The sequence below is a fragment of the Mustela putorius genome, unplaced genomic scaffold, assembly GCF_011764305.1.
Source record: "Mustela putorius furo isolate JIRA1106 unplaced genomic scaffold, ASM1176430v1.1 tig00537227_pilon_pilon_pilon, whole genome shotgun sequence".
NCBI classification, from domain to species: Eukaryota; Metazoa; Chordata; class Mammalia; order Carnivora; family Mustelidae; genus Mustela; species Mustela putorius.
Genome location: NW_025422368.1, coordinates 15,743,095 through 15,764,833, shown reverse-complemented (window position 1 = coordinate 15,764,833; position 21,739 = coordinate 15,743,095). Strand labels below are relative to the sequence as shown.

Here is a 21,739-nt window from a genome sequence, read left to right as displayed (position 1 = left end):
GATATATAACGAAATGTACTAAAACTGCTCTACTTTTGGTCTTTAAACACACAATTTTTCATATGAACTCTCCCAGAGGTTGGTAAGTGCTGTACACCAAACCCATGAAGCATTCAACATCTCTCTAAGATGCAATCAGTGGTTCAATTTTTAACGTGTTGCAAGCATATAAAAATTACTAATATGTATACACATCAGTGGAATCTTCGTAAATGAGAGAAAAATGATGTTTAATTGATATTGTACTCTAGATTACATTTTGCAATTACATATGAACATGGGCAATGCTCTAAAAACTCTGGACATTTCCAGCAAAATAACACTATCCTATAAAAACCCAAACTAATATAAAGCAGAAATTTAATTCCCCCACAATTTGACTTTTCAGCTCTATACAGAGAATAGACAAAATCATTTTTAATATTTATAATAGGATGACATTTAACAATTTATATAAATGCAGTCAAGTTTGGGTCAAAATTGTCCTTTATCTGATCTTGCTAAATGCTTCTATAAGGAAAATAAATTCACAGCAAAAAGACAGAAAATAGGAAAGAAGAAAGGAAAGGAAGGAAAAAAGAGAGGGAGGGAGAGATTATTCAGTGATTCAATTTAAGAAGTCTTTCCTAAAAGACACTGGTTTTTTTAGTAACAACAATAATAACCACAGTTTGGGTGATTATTAAATTCTGGTGTCCTCCATGACAAAAATACTATATAAGGCATTTCTATTTCTTACAACAACTCTCTCAAAAGTATATTATCTATATTTCAGATGAGGAAACTAGAGTTCAGGAATTTAAGCCATTTGCTCAAATTCTTTACCCAATAAACTGTGATCCCAGATTTGACTGCCCTCAAAGCCCACGTACTGTCAGCTCTGTTCCAGTGACTATTCATCTCTAGAGCAAGTTCTTCATACTACAGATAGAAAAATATAATACAGATGTACAAATTTTGTCATGTTACCCAGCAAGTTAGCAGCAGAGATGGTACTAAAAACATCATATTCTGATTCCCAGCCCAGTGGACTTTCCAGTAAAATAAATCAGGGAGTATAACAACATCAATCTAATTTGCAAGGAAGTTAACAAAGTCGAGATGACTTTGAAGCTCAAAATTTCCCTCAAAGTTTACTATATTTTCATATACAAAAAGTTGCACAGTAAAGACATGCTCTGTTTAATTCTAAGTTTATGTTTCTCACCTTCAGGACTAAGCATTTCCCTATTCTTCTTCCTCTCCGTCCTTCTCTCACTGACTTATCTACATGCACCCACAGCCAGAGCACAGCTTTCAGAATCAGGTCATATTTGAATCAGATCTTTAAGGCAAACCTTCAAGGCTCTGACTCAAGTCCCATACAAGCCCTTGGCTGCTTCTGCCTTACTCCCCAGATTCCTTTCTGCTCTGTTCTTCTCCCCACATTTCTCTTGATGTACTTCAGCACCCACTATGCAAGTGTCTTTGAACCCTATGTCAGAGCTGGGATCCTGGTGTCCATCAGTCAACGGCAAGCTGGTCTTCCGTTTCTCACCTGCCTCTTGAGTCCTGGTCCCTGTACTCTTTCCACTGAACTGCTCACTAATCTCTCTGGGGTCTCTCCCTTTATCCTCTATCCACTACTGACTGCCTAGATCACAAGCTGTTATACCCACCCCACAAAGAACATAATCTTTTCCCTTAGCCAATACAGCTGTCGGTTTAGTTATCCATGGTGGTCCCCCGCGCCCCCGCCCTGGGGTAAGAATCTTCCTTCTAATCACAACCAGTCCCTGCCTCCTCACCCCATCCTTTTATACAGAACCAGTCATGCCTGGATGTGCAATACAGGAACAAACGGGTCTATTACTTGATGAACATAATAAATGCTTTCCTCCCAGAGGAAAGAATGGCAATCTTTCTTAAACTGGTGCTGATTCTAGCATTTTGGAAGGCTTTACTGAATCCATCACTAAGCTCCCTAAAGATAGAAGAAGTAAGACTCTCTGACAGCATCACGCAGAAAATTGGATACAATCTCCCAGCATGAGAAAACACACTGCTGTGTGGGTATAATGGTAAATAATAATGGGACGATCTAAAGAGAGGAGCCGATGAGTCATAGGAAGACACAGTAAATGTTGCAGACAAATTAAGTAGCACAAAACTCATTTTAGGAGGGTTCAGGGAAAAGACCAAAATGTTGGATGGAATTAAGATATGAAAAATGTGGTTGCTCAAAATCGGAATCCAAATTTGCTCAGAACTTGAATTTGACAGAACAGACTGCTGGAAATTATGAAAATCTTAAGCTGCTATTAAAAAATAAATTAAAGATTCTTGAATATCGGTTCCAAAAAAAGTCACCTAAGTTCCTATGAAATATTAAAAAATAATTTTTATTCTCGTAATAAAATAAAATCTATTTTTTAAGTGACAATAACTGAAGCACAGAAAATAAAAGGACTTGATTTTACATTCAAATTCCTTATTTTATGGCTCACGAGGCTATTTACTAGAAATCCACTTTTCCTTTGTAATAAATATTACTTAGCCTTCAAAGGCTGGTTAGTAATAAATAATTTAAAGCTCTAGTGTATCTGCTTTAAATTTCCAAATTTTGCCATTAGCATCATTTTTAAAAGCCTACCTCTGAGGAGATATTATGGCACAACTGCAATTAAAAAGCTAAAAGAAATTATTCTTACTACCTTAACAGAACATAATTTAAATTAGGTCTTTTTTAAGGGAAGAAAACAATGGAATCTTTTGAATAACTTAAAATTTAAATGGAAAACTATTGGAAAATAAATCTCTAACCTAAAACAAATTGGTAAATAAGCCCTAAATCACTTGGATAATGCTATTTAAGATAAATAACATTTGGGACACAGGGAGACTTTTAAAATACAGGATGAGTCAATTTTGTTAATTGCAGTTGGATTATCTGCCTCAGGAGGTGTCCTGTGCTCCAATTCCAAAGCCTATATCCATCCAGATAGGAAAAATCCTCCAGCTCCTTAAGAACATTGGCTAAAGTGATGGCTGCAACAGGAGAGTGTACAAATTCTGTCTCCAACCATGAGGAACTAACCGAGGAAAATAGTGAGATGTTTAGTGACCAACTTACAATGTTATCTTTAACTAGATAGCTATGCCCTGACCCTGACTGGGGTAGGTTTACCAGGTGGGAGTGGGGGAGGGGGTGGGGCAGGAGGAGGCAGAGGGGACTGAGGAATAGTTTTAAGAGCTAGCTGTTAAACGCATATTATTTCCCAACGTGAAGTTCACTGTTTCTGCCATGCTTTAATATATTCCACTATATTAAAAACAAAACAAAAAATAATCCACTATATTTACATATTATGTGGCAAAACATGGTATCTTCCTTTATAAGTTATTTTTGTCATCAAGTTTCCTGTGAGAAAACACTTCCCTAGCCTTGTATCATTTCTGATATTCTCCCTGGCTCTGTCCTTTCTTCCAAAACCATTCTTTCCTCCACTAAAGTATCCCTTTCAACCTCCCCAACTCTCCCCACCATCTGTCCATTAGATTGGTTTGAAAAATCAAGTACAGGAAAAAAGTGTCAGTGAACAGGGATGAGTGTGGAATCTGAAAGTATCTATCTAGCAAACCAGCTGGTTTGAAAGGCAACTCTGACATGATGGGCAGATAAAACTTCAATGCAAACATTTCACTCTCTTCCTCCACCAAACTACCCTTCTAAACAAAATGATAAATGAGTTTCATTTGCTTTTCATTTGAAGTTTAGGTAGGGGAGTAAAAGGCCATTTGAACAGAAGATGTATCCTCTCTCTGAGCACTTGAACTTCCAAGAGCCCAAGACAGCATTCTTAGCCCAATGGACTTTGTTCTTTCATCTACATGTTCTCCCTTCTCTAGACACTTGACTCTCTCATAGTTAGTGTTTTTAATAAAAGATAGTATTTTCTCAAACAAGATGGTGGGTGGGTTACAACAAAATATGTATTTTTCCCCATTGTTCACCTGGGATGGATGCTCATGTGAGAGCACATGAGTATATTTTGGATGCTTATTGATTTTCTGCTTCGATGATCTGTCTCCTACGATTAGTGTATTCATATCAATATGACTCTTTATCTTGATTAACAGTTTTCTTAAGTAATTGGCTGCTCCCATATTGGGAGCATAGATATTTATAATTGTTAGATCATCTTGGTGGATAGTCCCTTTAAGGATTATGTAGTGTCCTTCTGTATCTCTGACTACAGTCTTTAGTTTAAAGTCTAATTTATCTGATATGAGAATCGCTACTCCAGCCTTCTTTTGAGGCCCATTGGCATGAAAGATGCTTCTCCATCCCTTCACTTTCAGTCTGGGTGTATCTTGAGGTTCAAAATGGGTCTTTTGTAGACAACATATGGATGGGTCCTGTCGTTTTATCCAATCTGCAACCCTGTGCCGTTTTAGGGCACATTTAGGCCATTCACATTGAGAGTGATTATTGATAGATACGTTTTTATTGACATCGAGTTACCTTTGAAGTCTTTCTTTCCGTAGACTGTCTCTATATTTCTGTTCAATGCTATTCTTAGGATTTTTCCTCTTTTATAGAACCCCCCTTAATATTTCCTGCAGTGTCGGCTTGGTGGTCGCATAGTCTTTTAAGCCTTGCCGGTCTTGGAAACTCTTTATCTCTCCATCCATTTTGAATGTCAGTCTTGCTGGATAAAGTATTCTTGGCTGCATGTTCTTCTCATTCAGTGCCCTGAATATATCTTGCCAGCCTTTTCTGGCTTGCTTAAATAAACAAATCAAAATATCATTCTACTAGCAAGCTTGTTATATTTAATTTTACTTTGCTATTTTTTATTTCTCTTGCCCATTTGATTTCCCTCTCTCATCTCTTTCCTTTTTTCTCTTCATCTCAAGCATCTAATTGGGCTTCCCTCATGTAATATGCTACCACACTGCAGTTCTTATAGTTTTATTCTTTGTTTCTTTCTTCTCTCTTTTGTAGCCAATCTCTTTGCTACATTCAAGCTCTACATGTCATTTCCCATTTAATACTAACACACTGCCTAATTAAATTTACTTTAAAATTAAAACAACAACAACAAACCCTCTCACTGCTCAAACAGTAAGCCTACCTTTTAACCCTTTTCTTAATATTTATTTGCCAGAGAGGATTGCCCAGTAGGCCGAAGGTTGAGGAAAACATTAGTTACAGGGGTGCCTGGGTGGCTCAGTGAGTTAAGCCACTGCCTTTGGCTCAGGTCATGATCTCAGGGTCCTGGGATCGAGTCCCGCATCGGGCTCTCTGCTCAGCAGGGAGCCTGCTACCCCCCCCCACCCCGCGCCTGCCCCTCCATCTACTTGGGATCTCTGTCAAATAAATAAATAAATTCTTTAAAAAAAAAAAAAAAAGCAAAAACAAAAACAAACAAAAAAGAAAACATTAGTTACATATAATTTAAAAGACTGAATGAATTCTACCTTTGTCAGTCAGACAGATATAGCAGCTACACTTTCAATAAACTTGCTTAAATTACAAAAGACCCTATAGATGAAGCAAAGTGGGTAGTTAGAATAGCTTCATGTAGCCTAAACAGGTTTCCAGTGCTTTGCCTCAATTATGCCACCCCATTCTCAGCAGGAGTGAGGAAAAACCTAAAGGGCATCTCATCTTTCCTGGTTATGTGAGATGATCATAAATCAACTGCCAGCAAATACTCCAAATGTTTCCATCGTCACTCCTCACCCTGAGTGTGCTTTTGTTGGTCTTGCCTAAGTGAGAATTGTTGAATCAGCTGAACAACCACCACATCTCACACTATATTTGACCTACCACATACTCCAACCAAAATAATCCCAACTTTTTAACATGTTTCAAGACATGTTTCAAGTGAGCATAAACTTATCTGAAACATAAGCTTACAAATTCTGCAATGTTTTGAAAACAAATTATACATGAAAGAAATGTTAAAAGGCACTGATATGCAAAGGTCTTCAAACTGGTTAATAAATCAAGTTAAATCAAGTTAAATAAAAGAAGTGAGAATTCACAGACTTCTTATTAGCCTAAGAAAAACGCTCTAAGCGTAAAGTTCAATTTTATACAGATAATGTGAGAGCGATGCCTTGGACATTTCAAGTATTTGAATGTCAGAGGTGAACAGACTTGGAAAGTTTTGACACAGGAGGACAGTGAGTGGGAAGATTTAGGAAAAAATATCTGGAATTCATTTTCTGTCTTATTTGGAACTGGAGAAAATAGGATCACCGCACACAACTGATCTGAAAATGAAACATGATCCCAGTGATTGAAAGTGAAAAGAGAATACATAATTCTGTGATAGCGCCTTCTCTTAACATTTATATACTTACTTTCTTTTTTTACATGCCAACTTTGTAGTAAAAATCATTAAAATCTCAATCACTAAAAATCCATTTATTGAGCATATGCTATAAAGAATGGCACTCCATATAGTCCCTGGCCCAAAGGAGGAAAGTTTCTTTTTCAAACCATTTAGTTCTTAAAACCTAAGAATACATACTACACTCAAAAGGAAAACTATACATTTGCTTTTTTGAATCTCCTCATTTCATCTTGTGAACATTTTGTAACATGGCATATGAAGGCTAAAATATAAACATGTCAACACTATTTGTTAGAAGAAAAAAAACTCAGTAAGATTTTTAAACCCACTTTTGGTCTCCAACCACATATTCATCAATTCCAAACTACCAAAATGAAAACCGAAGAGTTAACATTTCTTTGTCTGGATTAAAAAATACTTACACTATTGGCTTTTCCAGGCGACTTCCCTGAGAACCAACAATCTCCCCCAATGTACAAAACACTTGTCCCAGAAAGTCCTAAAATAGATAAGAGGAATAAAGCTCGTAAGTTCTCAGACTGTCTTTACACTACTACATATTTTGTACATCATATTTGCATTGGTTTCATTGCTGAAATACCAAATTCTCTAACCTCCAATAGTAAAATAAGCTCCATATGCATTCATTTAAGCATGTGATTTTCCTGCAAGTATGCAAAGCCCTTTGTCCTTTTTATCACAGCAGGTCTGTTATTTGCAAGTAAGCAAGACACGGCTTTTCTTTCTGAAATTACAACAAACTTGGAGAAACGTTGCAGGAATTGAATTCACAACTAGCTTGATTTTAGATGCTTCTGAACCTAGTAAACTTGGGGCTGAGGAGGCAGACTGAAAGCACAGAGCAGCTGTGGTTAGCCAATACCAAACTAGCTACGTAAGATAAGTTGTGAGATGTGGGTATGATGCTGGGGTTGGAGGAGGGATTCCTAAGCCACACCATCAGGGGTCAATTCCTTGATTGCTACTGATTACCTGGGACTGGGCAATTAATTAAACTCTCCTGTTTCTAACATGTACTAGTGCCCCTCACAGAGTTGTTTTGAGGATGAATGAGTTACTGCATTAGTTAATATTAGCATATATTAAGCACCTAAAAATAGGTTAAATATATTAGATTATAAAGTTCATGAATATACAGCTAGATGAATCTTATTTTCAAGTACAATCTTTTACTTATTTTCAGGATTCAGAATAACCTTGCAAAATGAAAGGTCGGTTGTTAATCTCTGCTTCACATATAAAGAAACTCTTAATCATACAGGAGGTTGATCTTTTCATGTTTTAAGCAGTCAGTAAGTAGCAGAGTCAAGACTAACCCAGATGGGGGCGCCTGGGTGGCTCAGTGGGTTAAGCCTCTGCCTTCAGCTCCCGTCATGATCCCAGGGTCCTGGGATGGAGCCCCATATCGGGCTCTCTGCTCAGCAGGGAGCCTGCTTCCCCCACTCTCTGCCAGCCTCTCTGCCTACTTGTGATCTCTGTCTGTGACAAATAAATAAATAAAATCTTAAAAAAAAAAAAAAAAGACTAACCCAGATGTTCCAATTCTAGATTAGTATGCTCCCTAAGAATTTAATATAAATACAATGCAATCTCACAGGCCAATAAAAGAAGAGTCCCGACATCATCTGGATACAGGAGTCAAGAAGATATGTTAGTATTCCAGAGAGAGACACACCCTCTAATTTAGTCTGTATATGATTTGAATCCCTTAAAGGAGAAGGTGAAAGATCTCCCTAAATTGAACAGTGAACCAGTCCAGGAGAAGCCCTAAGAAGGATGGACAGAAATGAAGCCAAATTAAATGTTGTTTGAAGTTTTTAATAAATAAAAATTTTAAATGTCTAACAAGCCACAGAAGTAAAAACTGTGTATCCCATTTAAAATAAATAAATGGGGAGAGTGCTCTAAGTCTCATGAAGGAAACAAAGTCCACACTGGAGACTAGGATAGTCAGGGTAACATGTCCCAAAGCTGGTAAGCCTTGGGAGCCATGTAAGAACCCGATCGTGGACAGAAGAGAGTTGGACATTCTGTTAACTAGGGTGCGAATGAGAAGTTACTCAGATCTGAGGACTTAAAGCGATGAGGAGTTGGAAGTGGGGAAAAGGACAAAAGCCGGGAGGAATGTGTTTTGTTTTGCAAAAACCATCCATTCCATCAAAAAAGACACCCAACTTGTAGAGGCCACTTTTAGGCAAACAGACTTGGGAGCAATGGAATGTGAAAAAGGCCCTCGGATACCACCAGGCTGAACAGACAGGCCCATCAGGTCTCAGACCCACCTCCAAACAACCACAGGCCCTAAATGACCAGTGGGTTTACAACCAGGCACAGTCGCCTAAAAAGGCAGAATTCTGTGTGTCGCTCTACCTCCTCATTTCCCCCCTTTAAAAACAGCCTCACTGCCTCATTGCGGACGATCTCTCTTCTATCTGGCCGCTGCTCCCTAACAATGTAGTCCATAAACTTTTATCTCTTTGTTCTGCTTCAGGTTAATTCTTCTACCTCCCGATTCACCAGCTTCCACCAGATAGTCAGCCCCCATTTGGGCCCCCCGCTCCAATAAAGAGACACTCCCTTCAGACATCACCTCACCTAGAGGTTTCATCTTTTAGGCCCTTGGTAGGTGTTTCTTTCACCTGAAGGGAGCCAGTTTGGGCCGGCTTGAGCCCTTTTGGAGCTGAGGACCTGCAGAAGCCCCCCAAAGTTGTCCTGTAGCTACCTTTAGCTCATTATAAAACTCAGATCTCCTCCTATAGGTGGGGTTTTTCTGCTAGTTTTTGAACACAGATGCATGTATTAGCGCACTGACATGCTAGGCATGTGCAACTGAACCAAAGTGCCTAAATAATAGAATATGTGTAACTCCTTAATTTGTATGTAGCACATATGCAAGCCCCCCCCCACCATACACCAAATAAAAGCTTCCAGTACTCACCCCAGGGGGATACAGTGCTTTGACAGCTGCCTCCAGCTCCTCACTTGTAAAAAGTAATAAAAAGTTCGCTTTCAACATTTCCTTGGATTGTGTTCAACTTAATGCACCCCAGGCAGTGAGCCCCTTGAGTTCAGCTACAATTCCAGGTAAAGGAGAACAGAATTGGCTACCCCATAATACGCCTCTTTGGCAGAAGGATTATTTTAAGAGAAGCAGCAAACACAGGAGAAACTCAGAAAACCAGGTTAGAAGTGCCCCTTTTGTAGGAGATATTTGCATTTATTAAAAAAAAAAATTCCATTTGTAAGGGTGTTTCCCTCTTAGTACCCCCCTGTTTAGGAAGTAGGGGGTACTAAATCTCTAGGATTTCTTCATAGTGGAGAAGGCAAGAGATTTCAATCTGCATAAACCATGCCCTCTTCAATATGCTTTGCCTGAAAACCTCCTATAACGGATTCCCCACTCACCAGCATCCTTTGTCTTTGGCTAGAGATGGTATAAGGTTTGGAGAGTTACTCCGTTTTTTCTGGAATTTTACAGGAGGTATACCATGTTATTAAATTTTCATTTGTTTTTCATTACAGAAATCTTTTTCATTACAGAGGGTTGTCAGCTAAGAACCTAGAAGGGTAGAAGGAGAATTATTTTTTACTCCCTGACAAAGTCCTAGAGAACAGATCAGGCAAGAATGTAATGAGAAAAGAGTGGGCCTCAAGTAAAAGGCAGAACTGAAGATGAAGAGCCAGAAAGGTCCGGTCGGCTGGGCAAAAACAAACACACACAAGAGTTGCCTTACGATAATGAGAAGCAACTGGAAGCCTTACAGCAATGCAGGGATACCACTGCAATGGTACATTCATGAATAGGTAAAGGACAGGACTTTAGGTAGGGAAAGAATGGGGGCTCCAACTAGCTCTGAAGGTATCTGAGGCATGCAGACATCGAAACAGAACAAAGACAGAGATCAGGAAAATTTAGACCACTCTATCTTAGCTGCTAGGGCTAAAACGTTTTCCTAATAATTACACTGTAACCACAGAAAATAAAAAATAACCACAAAAACGAATCAGGCCTCAAAGGAAAAGTTCACTATAAAGATTAACCAGACCTAGCAATATGTTACCTATAGATCATGGAGGTCGCAAAAACAAAAACTCTCACATGATGTGCAAGTATCATGTCTGTTTCCAGGCCATCGACTTAACCACCAGCAAGTTTCCTAAAGTCCTAATAAAAGGCTAGAGATGAAAAGCCCTTACTGGCAACCCGGTGGGGACCCCTCTCACTCCTGAGAGCTTTTTCCTGTATCCTTGCTTAATAAAATCATCAGTTTTGCTCACTCTCCTTTGCCCGCGAGATTCATTCTTTGATTCCGTTAGACAAGAACCTCGCTCCCTTGTTTCATTCAGAAGATTACTCAGGTACTAGTGTGCAAAATGGATGAGGGAAAATCTGGAAGCTGGATGGATCAGAAGACTCTAATTGTTATTAAAGAAGCCAAGTGTTAAGGCCCAAACTACAGTTGTAGGAAACCTTGCAGAGAAAAGTGACAGGATTTGGTGTAAACTATACTTGCACATGGAGGTGATGCGGAAAACAAAGGCAAAAGAAAAATTATTGAAGTTCTTTCTACTAACAGCCCCACTGACAAGTCCTTAAAACAGGCAGAGTGACATTCCTCTAGGGACTCAGCTGCCTCGATGTTAAGACTCTGTTAAGGGCAAAGGGCAACCTCAGCCAGACCCCAGGATCCTACAAATCTACTTTTAATATGTACAAATTTCTTTGGAAACTTCCTTTATCTACCTCCAAGATACATGTTGGCAGTCACTTGCCAAGCATATGACCCAATGATATACATCTGAAGGGTCTCATGACTCAGGTTTTAATAGACAGCAATAAATGACCTTTCCCCAATAATGGCCAGCCTCCTCAAGGTCCTGGAAACCTTGCTTCCAAAATTCCTTAGAGACTTGTGCTATCTCTGATCCCCTCCCATTTTGAAAAGACGTAATGGGCCACTGTTCATGACCCCAGTGCAGCTCTTTCTGCCCAAGGTCCTGTCCGTGTGCTTCAATAAAACCACCTTTCTGCACCAAAGACATCTCAAGAATTCCTTCTTGGCTGCCAGCTTCGAACACTAACGTCTTCCCTACATCAGCAGGGAGTGTACAGGGAGTACAGTGGAGATAGGAAGAGACAGACAGAAAATTACTCTAGATCTGAAAAGTGATGGCTTACAGAATGACGTCACCAGCTAAACCCAGGACCTGACCTTTACCGCTCACCTGCTTGTACTCGTTGAGCTTTGTCCCACATTTTTCCTTAAATTCTTTCTAGCTTATCTCTTACTTAGTGCAAGCCAAAAAGACCCAACAGGCATAGCATCCCCTGATGGAAATCGAAACTACTCCTCAAGCTTTAATGACTGCCCTGGTGAAGAGCTCTGGAGGCCCAGACCACCCAGACCAGCTTGAGCTTAACCAGGGACTCACACATGTGCAAATGGACCATGTAGTGAAGGACAGTAACCTCTCCATCATTATCATGCTGAAATACCCCCAAGGAAGAGCCCAAGCCTCACTAACATAACATACAATGTATGTATAGGCATGTTTCCTTAAGGTGCATATGCAACCCTAAGCCCTCCTCTATATATGATGACAAGGTTCCCCTTTCTAAATATTCACCAGAACCCTAAATAAAAGGAACCCATTCACCCTTGCTCTTGCTTGGAGAGATATGGCTTTAGAAGTCACTCCCTATGATCTCCTCATTTGCTGCAAATAAAATTTCCTTTCTGGGACAACTCCACTTGGTGTATCTGTGACTCACCAAAGAGCGAACTCACATTAGTTCAGTTACAACATCGTCATGAAAGTGCAAAATCATTTTCAATTTTTGCTTCCAAGTAGGTAAAAAGTACTTTAGGCAAAGCCTTGATATATTTAAATTCCTTAATATTTAAAATCCTTAATAACTTCCCAATTTCAAAACGGACTTTACAGATATGTTCATGGGTTTAAAAACCTAAATTTTCTCTAAGTCTCATGCCAGAAAGTCAGTGCTGAATACTAAAGATCTGGAATAGATCATTGTTCTTCTGAATCAGCAGAAAAATACACGGGGGATTCTAGAATTCTTCTATATAGATACTGGTATGTAGCTGTGCATGCTATAAGCTGTTCTGTGTCGTCATTCCTCAAGAAAACAATACTAGATATTGAGCATATCCACAAAAGGATAGAAATACTAGCAAACAGAGAGCACACAAATATCATCACTGCTGAACAAAAGGGAAAATAAAATAATAAAATCAATAAAATGTGTACCGAAAAGATATGGTATGCATCTCTATATATTATCTCTAGAGTTATTGCATACTTTGCCCCTAAATATTTAAGGCATTTATGTAGTTGTTTTATTCCATCTGTGTTTATATGTTCCCTAGCGAGCAACACATTTACCACTCACAGTGGAAAAATTGGCATACAGAGATTGGTAACTACGCCTTTCACTGGAAATTTCTACTGATCTCTTTTTTAGTTATCTCAATGTCTCACATTTTCTACTCATTTTACCCAATCAGTAATAGAATACATGTCCTTTAATGCATATTTTTAGATATTTTCATCTGTAGTTAAAGACAGAAATAAAAGTTACACTTGAACACAAACTACTTTATTGTTTCTTACTGTGATGGTGTGTTCCAGTTAATGAGTCATTATAATTACGCCATAAAAGAATTTCCAGTAATAAATCCAGGGGTGTTTCCACAGGTTTCACCCACACATAGACCAAATCTAGTTTATAGTATCTGGCAGTTGAGAAATGTTTCAATTCATTCAATTGCATTCATAATTGGGCTTTCCCCAAAATGACCAAGAGATTAATAAATATTTGCCAAATCAGTTAATAATTATTTTATAATCTACATAATACACAGATAGAACCTAGTTTTGAAATGTACTTAAATGTACATAAACCATGTTGTTAGTATGTAGTGTTAAGTTCTACCATATCCAGATATGACCTTGAAGGCCGTATGCTGTTGTTAAATCTGAAGGATCTAGCAATACAAAGTAAAGGGGACAAGAAAAGAGCAGAAAGCATAGCACACAGGCCTTATAACAATAATATGACTTTTGCCTTGCATAGGAAGTTCAAAAAAGTTACCAATCCATCAAAGGGAGTTTATGGATTATTCCCATTAACTACCTAAATCTAATTTTATTACTAATAAATTCAGCTCAAAACCCAAGGAAGCAGGGGAACCTGGGTGGCTCAGTGGGTTGAAGCCTCTGCCTTCGGCTCAAGTCATGATCCCAGGACCCTAAGCCTGAGCTATGCATCGGGCTCTCTGCTCAGCAGGGAGCCTGCTTCCTCCTCTCTCTCTGCCTGCCTCTCTGCCTGCTTGTGATCTCTGTCTGTCAAATAAATAAATAAAATCTTTAAAAAAAGAACAAAAACAAGGAAGCATTGCTCTATCATCAGATTCTAGCTGATTATTATACAAAAATACAGTTGATTCTTGAATAACACGGGTTTAAACCATGCTTTGGATTTTTTCAATAAACACAGTATAGTACTATAAATTTATTTTCTTTCTTATGATTTGCTTAATAACATATTCTTTTCTCTAGCCTACTTTATTGTGAGAACACAATATATAATGAATATAATCTACAAAATTACTATTAATTGATTATGTTATCAGTAGGGCTTCCCATCAACAGAAGGTTATTAAGCCGTTAAGTTTTGGGGGAAGTTAAAAGTTATACACAGATTTTCAACTGTGTGGGGATTGGCACTTCTAACGCCCATGTTGTTCAAGGGTCAACTGTATTTCTCTTATTTTTCTTTTTAATATTCAGGAGAATGTCATCTTTAACTGCACACTTGAGCATAATACTCTAACTCCTTCAAACTTACTACTTCATTATTTCTTCAGACCATTTTTTACTGCTCAATTCCTCTATCTACATTTTGTATTATATTGTGGCTAGCTACTTATTTACATTCATAAAAGTTACATTAATGCTATGTACTTTAATAATTTACAAATATTAATAAGGTAGTTTGCTTTGCAATAAAGGAACTGGTTTTGTTTGTTGGCTTATTTGTTTGCTTGCTAGGTACCAGTATTAACTCTGATATAGCCTTTTTAAAAGACCTTTTACATACAAGTATACATGCATACATTTACTTAATTTGTTTAGCAAAGCGGTATAACATATTCCTTAAGAGTGAGAACTATGACTGTCTATACTGCTTATGTTTCTGTTCTGGCTGAACTGCTTCCTAATGTAAGTCTTACAAATGACCACTGACTAATATAAGTCTTACTAACGACTCTATGTCTCGGTATCTTGATCTATAAAATTGACATAATAAGTAATGCCTACCTATTAAGTTGTTGAAAGGACCAAATGAGACAATCTATGCAAAGCATTTAATAAGATAGTATATGCAGATAATGTATGCGAAGCACTTAGAACAGATGCTGGGAACATGGTAAGCATTTAATAAAGATATGCTTTTCTTCTCCTCTCTACTTCCCTGGGGTTAAAAGGATATTACTATATACTCAAAATTTATCCCTTGCCACTAGATTTGCAGATACTATAATTACTTGCATAAATTATTTCATATCCCCTTTACACTCATGGCCAATTCAAATGCTCATTCTAAGCATCACTATAAAATACAAAAGCATCTTATATACCAACTCATCTTAACATGTTAAGTAGTATGCACATAAACATACATATATAAAAGAACATTTTTAAAACAATGGTATAATGACCAGGAGGCATTAAAGGTAAGTGAAATTTTTCATTTCTATATTCTCATAAAGCAAATCAACCATAGTTGATCATTAGCTTCATCATAAACAATTTCATAAGCATTCAAGAGTGTGGAGTATTTCCCCTCAGAAGTCTAAAAAGGTAATCTATAAATGTTTTATGAAGTGATCAAGAAGGATCTGAAAATATGATATCTCTAATTAATAGATAATTTAGATTAAAAGACATTAAACAGACTTACTGACAGCTAAGTTATGACAACTATAATTGAGTGCAGTCAACTGTTCAGTAGCTAATCATTCTATTTCTTGATAAGACAGACTCATTATTTACCTCCTTTTATTGCTTGTACCCATTTTGTGATCATTTAACTGATTTAGGCATATTCATTATTCATATACACTAACTAAATGTGTAAGAGCAATTTTTTGCTTTTACAATATTGTGACTATTGTAAAAAAAATTGATGAGGAAACATATATTACCTGTGAAATTTTATAGTCAGCATTACCTAGTTTATTGCTGGTACTCCCTCTGTTAATATTACTGACTTCCTTCATATTTAATTAATTCATACTAATCACATCCACTATAAAGACTGGGGTATGACTTCGTTATGTCATGCACTATATTCTAATATGGCAACCATTTATAATAATCCAACATGGTGCTTCTGCGCTCCAATAATGACTTCCACTTTCTTTATGGTTGTTAGCACATCTCTATGCTATTTTGGAAATAAGGCAAACTCAATATGAAACAACTGGACTCAATATTTTAGTGGAAACAATGTATCAAATTTTAACATAATAATACTACTTGTTTTAAGCAGGGATTTTTTTTTTTTTAATGGATGGATCCATCTACAAATCAAAAATACTAATCTGCCTCCAAGAGATTAATAAAATTCCTAAACTTATACATCAGTGGTTAAGCCACAAATATAATTTCAAAATTATACTTGAAAGCTCAATGTATTATTTCTCCCCTCACCCCGCACAAAGGCTTTTTTTCAAAATAGTCTTGTTTGCTAAGAGTCCAAATGAAAGCAGCTGTAAGTCACTGAATGAAAATAAAAGTTTTCAATGATGAGTGGATGGTTTTTGATCTAAATTAACCAATTTTTAAAAGTCATCCACAACATATATTATTTAGTCACTGCAAACCATATTATACAGAGATTAAAAAGTAAAGCTATACTATTCAAAGAAAAAACAAACCTATGGAAAATACTTACCTTTTGGAAAATATTTACCTTTTGGGAGCACATCAGTTTACACAGAATATTAATTCTCATCAACAAAGAAGTGAGAAATGTAATATGTTTACAGAAAATAAGTTAAATATTCCCACTGCCAGTAATCATGGTGAGACAATTGACAGGCCAAATAATGAGAAAACTTACTACATATTGCTATTAAATAATAAACAATATGCTATTAAAGCATATTATAGCATTATTAGAGAATTAGATATTAGATAACAGTATTAAATGTAATGTAATACTATCAGTCAACATCATTATTAAATACTGGATCCTGCCCGAATAAGGGCCAGTTTAACAATGCCAACAATCACAACTAATATAAGTTAATGAGTGCTAAAGATATTATCATCAAACCTACCTCAAGCATTATCCTTATCTCTGTCTTTAAGTCTAAGATTCACAAGACCTACTGAAAATGCAAATAGAAACACAATCCATTTATAAAACATCAGTCATAAATACTTCAGCTTGAATATGCTTATAAGGCTATTTCTCATCATCTACTGAGGACTGGAAAGTATGTTTACATAGAAAAAGAAAGTTATTATTGAGAAGGCTTCTCAGTAGGTGACAATTTAGTAGAAATCTAAATAATGTGAGAAAAAGAACCACACTGAGTTTGGCACGAAAGCATTCAAGGCTGGAGAAAAGGCAAAAACAAAATCTCGGACAAGAATATGCTTGGGGCATTCAAAGAAAAGCAAGATGGCCAGGGGGGCTGGTGCAGAATGAGCAAGGAAGAGAATGCAAAAAGAGAGGAGGGAATCAGGGGCCCCTAAAGGACTGTGAATTCCATCATGAGTATAGAGCGTAGATAACCTTTTGGAGGGTTTGAATTGGAAAGTGACATGTCCTAACTAGCTTCTAAAAATGGTAATTCTGGCTAATGTTCTTCCCCTAAGTTTCTAAATGCTTCAGTTCACCTAAGTTTCTAGTTTCTATTCTGTTCTCTTCTCCATTTATATGTTTTTTCAAATATAGACAGATAGGTAGGTAGATACAATATATAATTTAATTATGTATATTAATTTGTACATATTAATACATATTAATATAATATAATAGGTAAATTTACTGAGTTTTAACTCCATAGGCCAATGGTTCCCAAAGCTACCTATTTTCCAGACACAGCCTAGTCAGTATTTCCAGCTGGATGCTTACTGGGGTCTCAAAAAACATAATCCAGCTCCGACAGCTGAGTTCTTTATCTTCACCCCACAACCTCATCTCTTCCTTCCCAGTCTGCTCCTTGCAATAAATTAAATACCATTTATCCTGTGGCTCTCGCCAATAACCTAGGAGTCATTCTAACTTCTTCTCTTAAATTCTTGCTGCACCTACAATTCAGCAGCAATCATATCACCAAAATCTGACCACCTCTTAGCCCTTGAAGTGTTACACCCACCAAATACTGTTCATCTAGTCAAATTATAGCAGCCTTACAAGTCCTTTTTGGTTTACAATCAGGGGGATTCCCCAAGTGAAATCTAAAACTGGCCCCCATACATGGAGATCAAGGAAAGACTGAAGAAAAAGGGAGGCCACTTCAGACTAGGAGGTGGCAAGTTTAATAACCAAGGGATTATGAGGCTTATCTTGGGTGGCTCCAAAGCGAATGTATCTTCACTATCTCCAAGGTGATCTCTAAGGTGAGGAGATCTCCACAATCTCCTGCCTGACAGAATCTTAAGACTTTTTTATAGAGGCCTTAATACGGTTCAGTCATATATTCAGTCCAGATGGTCTCAACAATACATTACTCTCTCAAGGCTACATCCTTGCAACAGGACAGTGCACAGGTCAGGGGAGGGAGGAATCAGGTAGAGCCCATGGGTCAAACAGTGTTCATGTCCTCTCAACGACCTCCTCTAAAGTCTCCTTAATTCCAATCTTACCTCCTAACCCCATCTTCCACTTTAGCTGCCATCTTATTTAAATATATAAATCAGATTACATCATTCTTCAGCAAAATCCATTAAAAAAAATTTTTTTTTTTGCAAGCCTTGGCCTTCAGCTCTCTGCCTCATCTAAATTCTGTGTACTTTTTCTAACAATTTCATTCCACTCTCATTATTCACAGTACTCTACAGATGATAGCTCTCATTCAGTCACATCAACATTCCAAGTTCTTCCCTGACTTAAGGTTCTTGCACTACTCTTCCTTTTGCCTAGAATGCTCTTCCTCAAGATTTTCAATAGTTCCCTCCTTCTCTTTCTGAAGTATGCCCAGGATGAGAACTGGTCCAAATTCTCACTGCCTGGATGAGGGAAACCAAAGTTTCTAGGTAGCGTTCTTCATTGGCCACTCTCTCTCAGTATTAAGAGCTTACAGTGTATAAAGATATCTTAATCATTTTGCATTTGTTTCTATTAAACAAATCTGCCCACTCCACTTCCCCAGTTGCAAAGTGTAAGCTGTTTTAGGACAGGGACCTTGTTTGTCTTATACACTGCAACATTCCTCAGCACTTGAACAGCACATGAAACACATTCATAACTCGCCAGATTTTATGACAATACATTAGAATTCGGTTCAGTTATATATGGGTTAAATTAGCTTTTCTTCTAATGAAAAAAAAAACCATGACCCGTTTATAAATCTCTTCCTATGAGAAAATGCACTTCTTGGTTCAAACAACTATCTTTCAAATGAAATATTCAAATATAATTCATCTACATTTAGAAGCTTCTATAGATGATCCTTCGAAAATGTATTAAAGAAGATACACATCTTCACTAAAGGCTGGTATTTTGTAGCCAAAATAATCCAGTGACCAATTAACATGTCTAAAACAAAAATTTTAGTGCGTACCTTCTGAAATCAACCAAATGAATACATACATTTTGGATTGCCTGGTGGGTATGAAAATTTAGTATACGAAGTACAGTTTTGATGTCATCTGGCCTAGAACACCAAGCAGAATCCTAGACTCACCAATTATGGCCCTGTTATTAATCTTTTCATTAATCATTTGGCTGGTGCAATTAAATTATGCAAATGAAAGTATGCTACGTAGTTCTGCTAATAGCATTAAGATGAGTGGGTTCAACAGCACTCAGAGAACAAAGCTGGAATTCAAAATGCCAGATTCTGTTCACAGGATCTAACACTTCAGGGGTGATAATATTTCAGTAATTTTCTTAGAGGATCATAAAGTGGATAAATCCTGCATAGGAAACTGTCCCTGGTTTCCATAAGTCAGCCTGGAGCATAATGTTTCTCCACTAAGAAGTTTTTCTCCACTAGTAAAATCAGTTAAAAGGATACTGATCCTTTATCCACTCACTTTGTGTTCATTTGCAAAGTTAGAAATCTAAGGTAAAATTCTGTATTATATCTCCATTTTCCCCACTAGTTTCAAAAATTTAAGAATTTGATCTAAGATCCTTATGTACTGAAATCAAATAAAGTCATCCTGGAGGGGGTTTCTGCCAAACTTATCAGATATAAGAATGGAAAAAAAAAAAAAAAAAGATTTTCTTATTGTTGACTCAAGGAGTCTCTCTTGCTACCAAATGCCCTTTGTGAAAGGTGTGTCTGTTCTCCACATGCAAGTCCAGGCACTTTGCAGTCTCTCCTAAAAGGTTCCAGTTTTTATTTCACTTTGCAGAACTGGCAGGTAGACAACCACACTTTGAAACAATTGTATCCTCAGGGAGTAGACCTAGTTTGTTTATTGGCTCCTCTGATCTAAATGCCTCCTGAACTCTTTTGGGGTTGAATGAGTTATATGCTCTTCCACCTAAAATCTGTCCTTGGATGCTTTTAAATTAGAAAGGGCTTTTGTTGTTAATTTTTAACAGAAATTCAAGACAGTAATCTCCAACAGTTCTTGTAACAATTCAAAAACACATTTCCTCCCTCTTCTAACATGCTTCATCTATTTACAAGCTCACACAATTATTAACAAATTTGTATTGCTTACTAAATATATTTAAGATATATAGCATAGGGAGTAATGTAAAGGATACATTAAAATGTGAGGTAATACAAAACACGAGAACTATAGGACGCCATGCAATAGATTAAGAGAAAGGTGATGAGTCTGGAATAAGTAATATTAAGAAAGGAAGAAGACAAAAGAGAAATCATACTTCATCAGAATGAACAGGATTTGGTCACCCACAGGATGTCATATGTGAGACAGAAAGCGATGAACACACAATCAAGTTTCCTAAGCAGTACACTGTTGATAATTCTGGCAATAGATAATACAAGCAGAGGAGCAAACCTGGAAAAGATCATACATTTTTGTTGTATCTGAGTTTTAGGCTTCTGCAGAATATCTACCAGGCAATATCTAACAAGCAGCTGGAAACTTGTATTTGCTGAGGTATGCAGAGGGACAGACACTTGAGAATTACCGGGGTAAGGCATGGAAATGGTTGAGATCTCCCAAGGAGAGCTGATACAGTAAGAGATGAAAGCTAGGAGCGCCTGGGTGGCTCAGTGGGTTAAAGCCTCTGCCTCCGGTTCAGGTCATGATCCCAGGGTCCTAGGATCGAGCCCCACATCGGCCTCTCTGCTCAGCAGGAAGCCTGCTTCCTCTCTGCCTACTTGTGATCTTTCTCTGTCAAATAAATAAATAAAATCTTAAAAAAAAAAAAAAAAAAGCTAAAAACCAAACCAGGAAAAATACTAGTATTAGAGGACAGGAAGAGGAAGAGAAACTAAAAAAAGATCATGAGTAACACTGAGGTAGGAAAAGAAGCAAGAGAGACATTTACTTTACCTTTTTTTTTTTTTTTTTTAAGATTTATTTGAGAGAGAGAACTTGTACAGAAGGAGGAGGAGAGAGAAAGGGAAAAAGAGAGAAGGAGACTCCCCACTAAGCAGAGAGCCCAACACAGGGCTCCATCTCACAACCCCGAGATAATGACCTGAGCCAAATCAAGAGTTGGATGCTCAACCAACTGAGCCATCCAGGCATCTACGCAAAGGAGGCACTTGTGTGGAAGTCAGAGGAGATGAGGATTTCCAGAACAGGGCAGTCAATTTTGTCCCAAAATAATGGGGAATTCAAAGTAAAGTAGAAAGTGAAGCCACAAAACTTTCCTCTAACCTATGTCAGAATAGTTCAAGCAGAAATGAAAACCAGAACACAGTAAAGGAAGATGGTAAAAACCTAGGCTGTTTTGAAAAGAACTACAGTGATAAGAAGGTGGTAGAGGAGAGAGCACGAGGGTCAAGCACAGTCAAGATATCAGGAGGAAGATATGAAGTGTTTTGTGTGGGCAAATATAAAAAGCTATTCTGCAAAAGCAACATTTTAAGATAGAAATATATATGTAGTATATATCTCATATAATAATAATTGCAGATTATTTAAGGAAAATGCAATCATGTTTGAGGTACTCT

The 21,739-nt window shown here is 37.3% G+C and overlaps 1 protein-coding gene across 2 annotated transcripts in view; it reads right to left on the bottom strand.

Annotated features, from left to right (window-relative positions):
* CPNE8 (copine 8) overlaps window positions 1–21,739 on the bottom strand; it is a 217,545-nt gene that overhangs the window by 131,713 nt on the left and 64,093 nt on the right. For both annotated transcript variants that reach the window (XM_004771828.3, XM_004771829.3), the window contains exon 6: window positions 6,770–6,846. In XM_004771828.3, coding sequence (XP_004771885.1) covers window positions 6,770–6,846 — 77 coding nt within the window. The remainder of the gene's footprint in view (window positions 1–6,769; window positions 6,847–21,739) is intronic.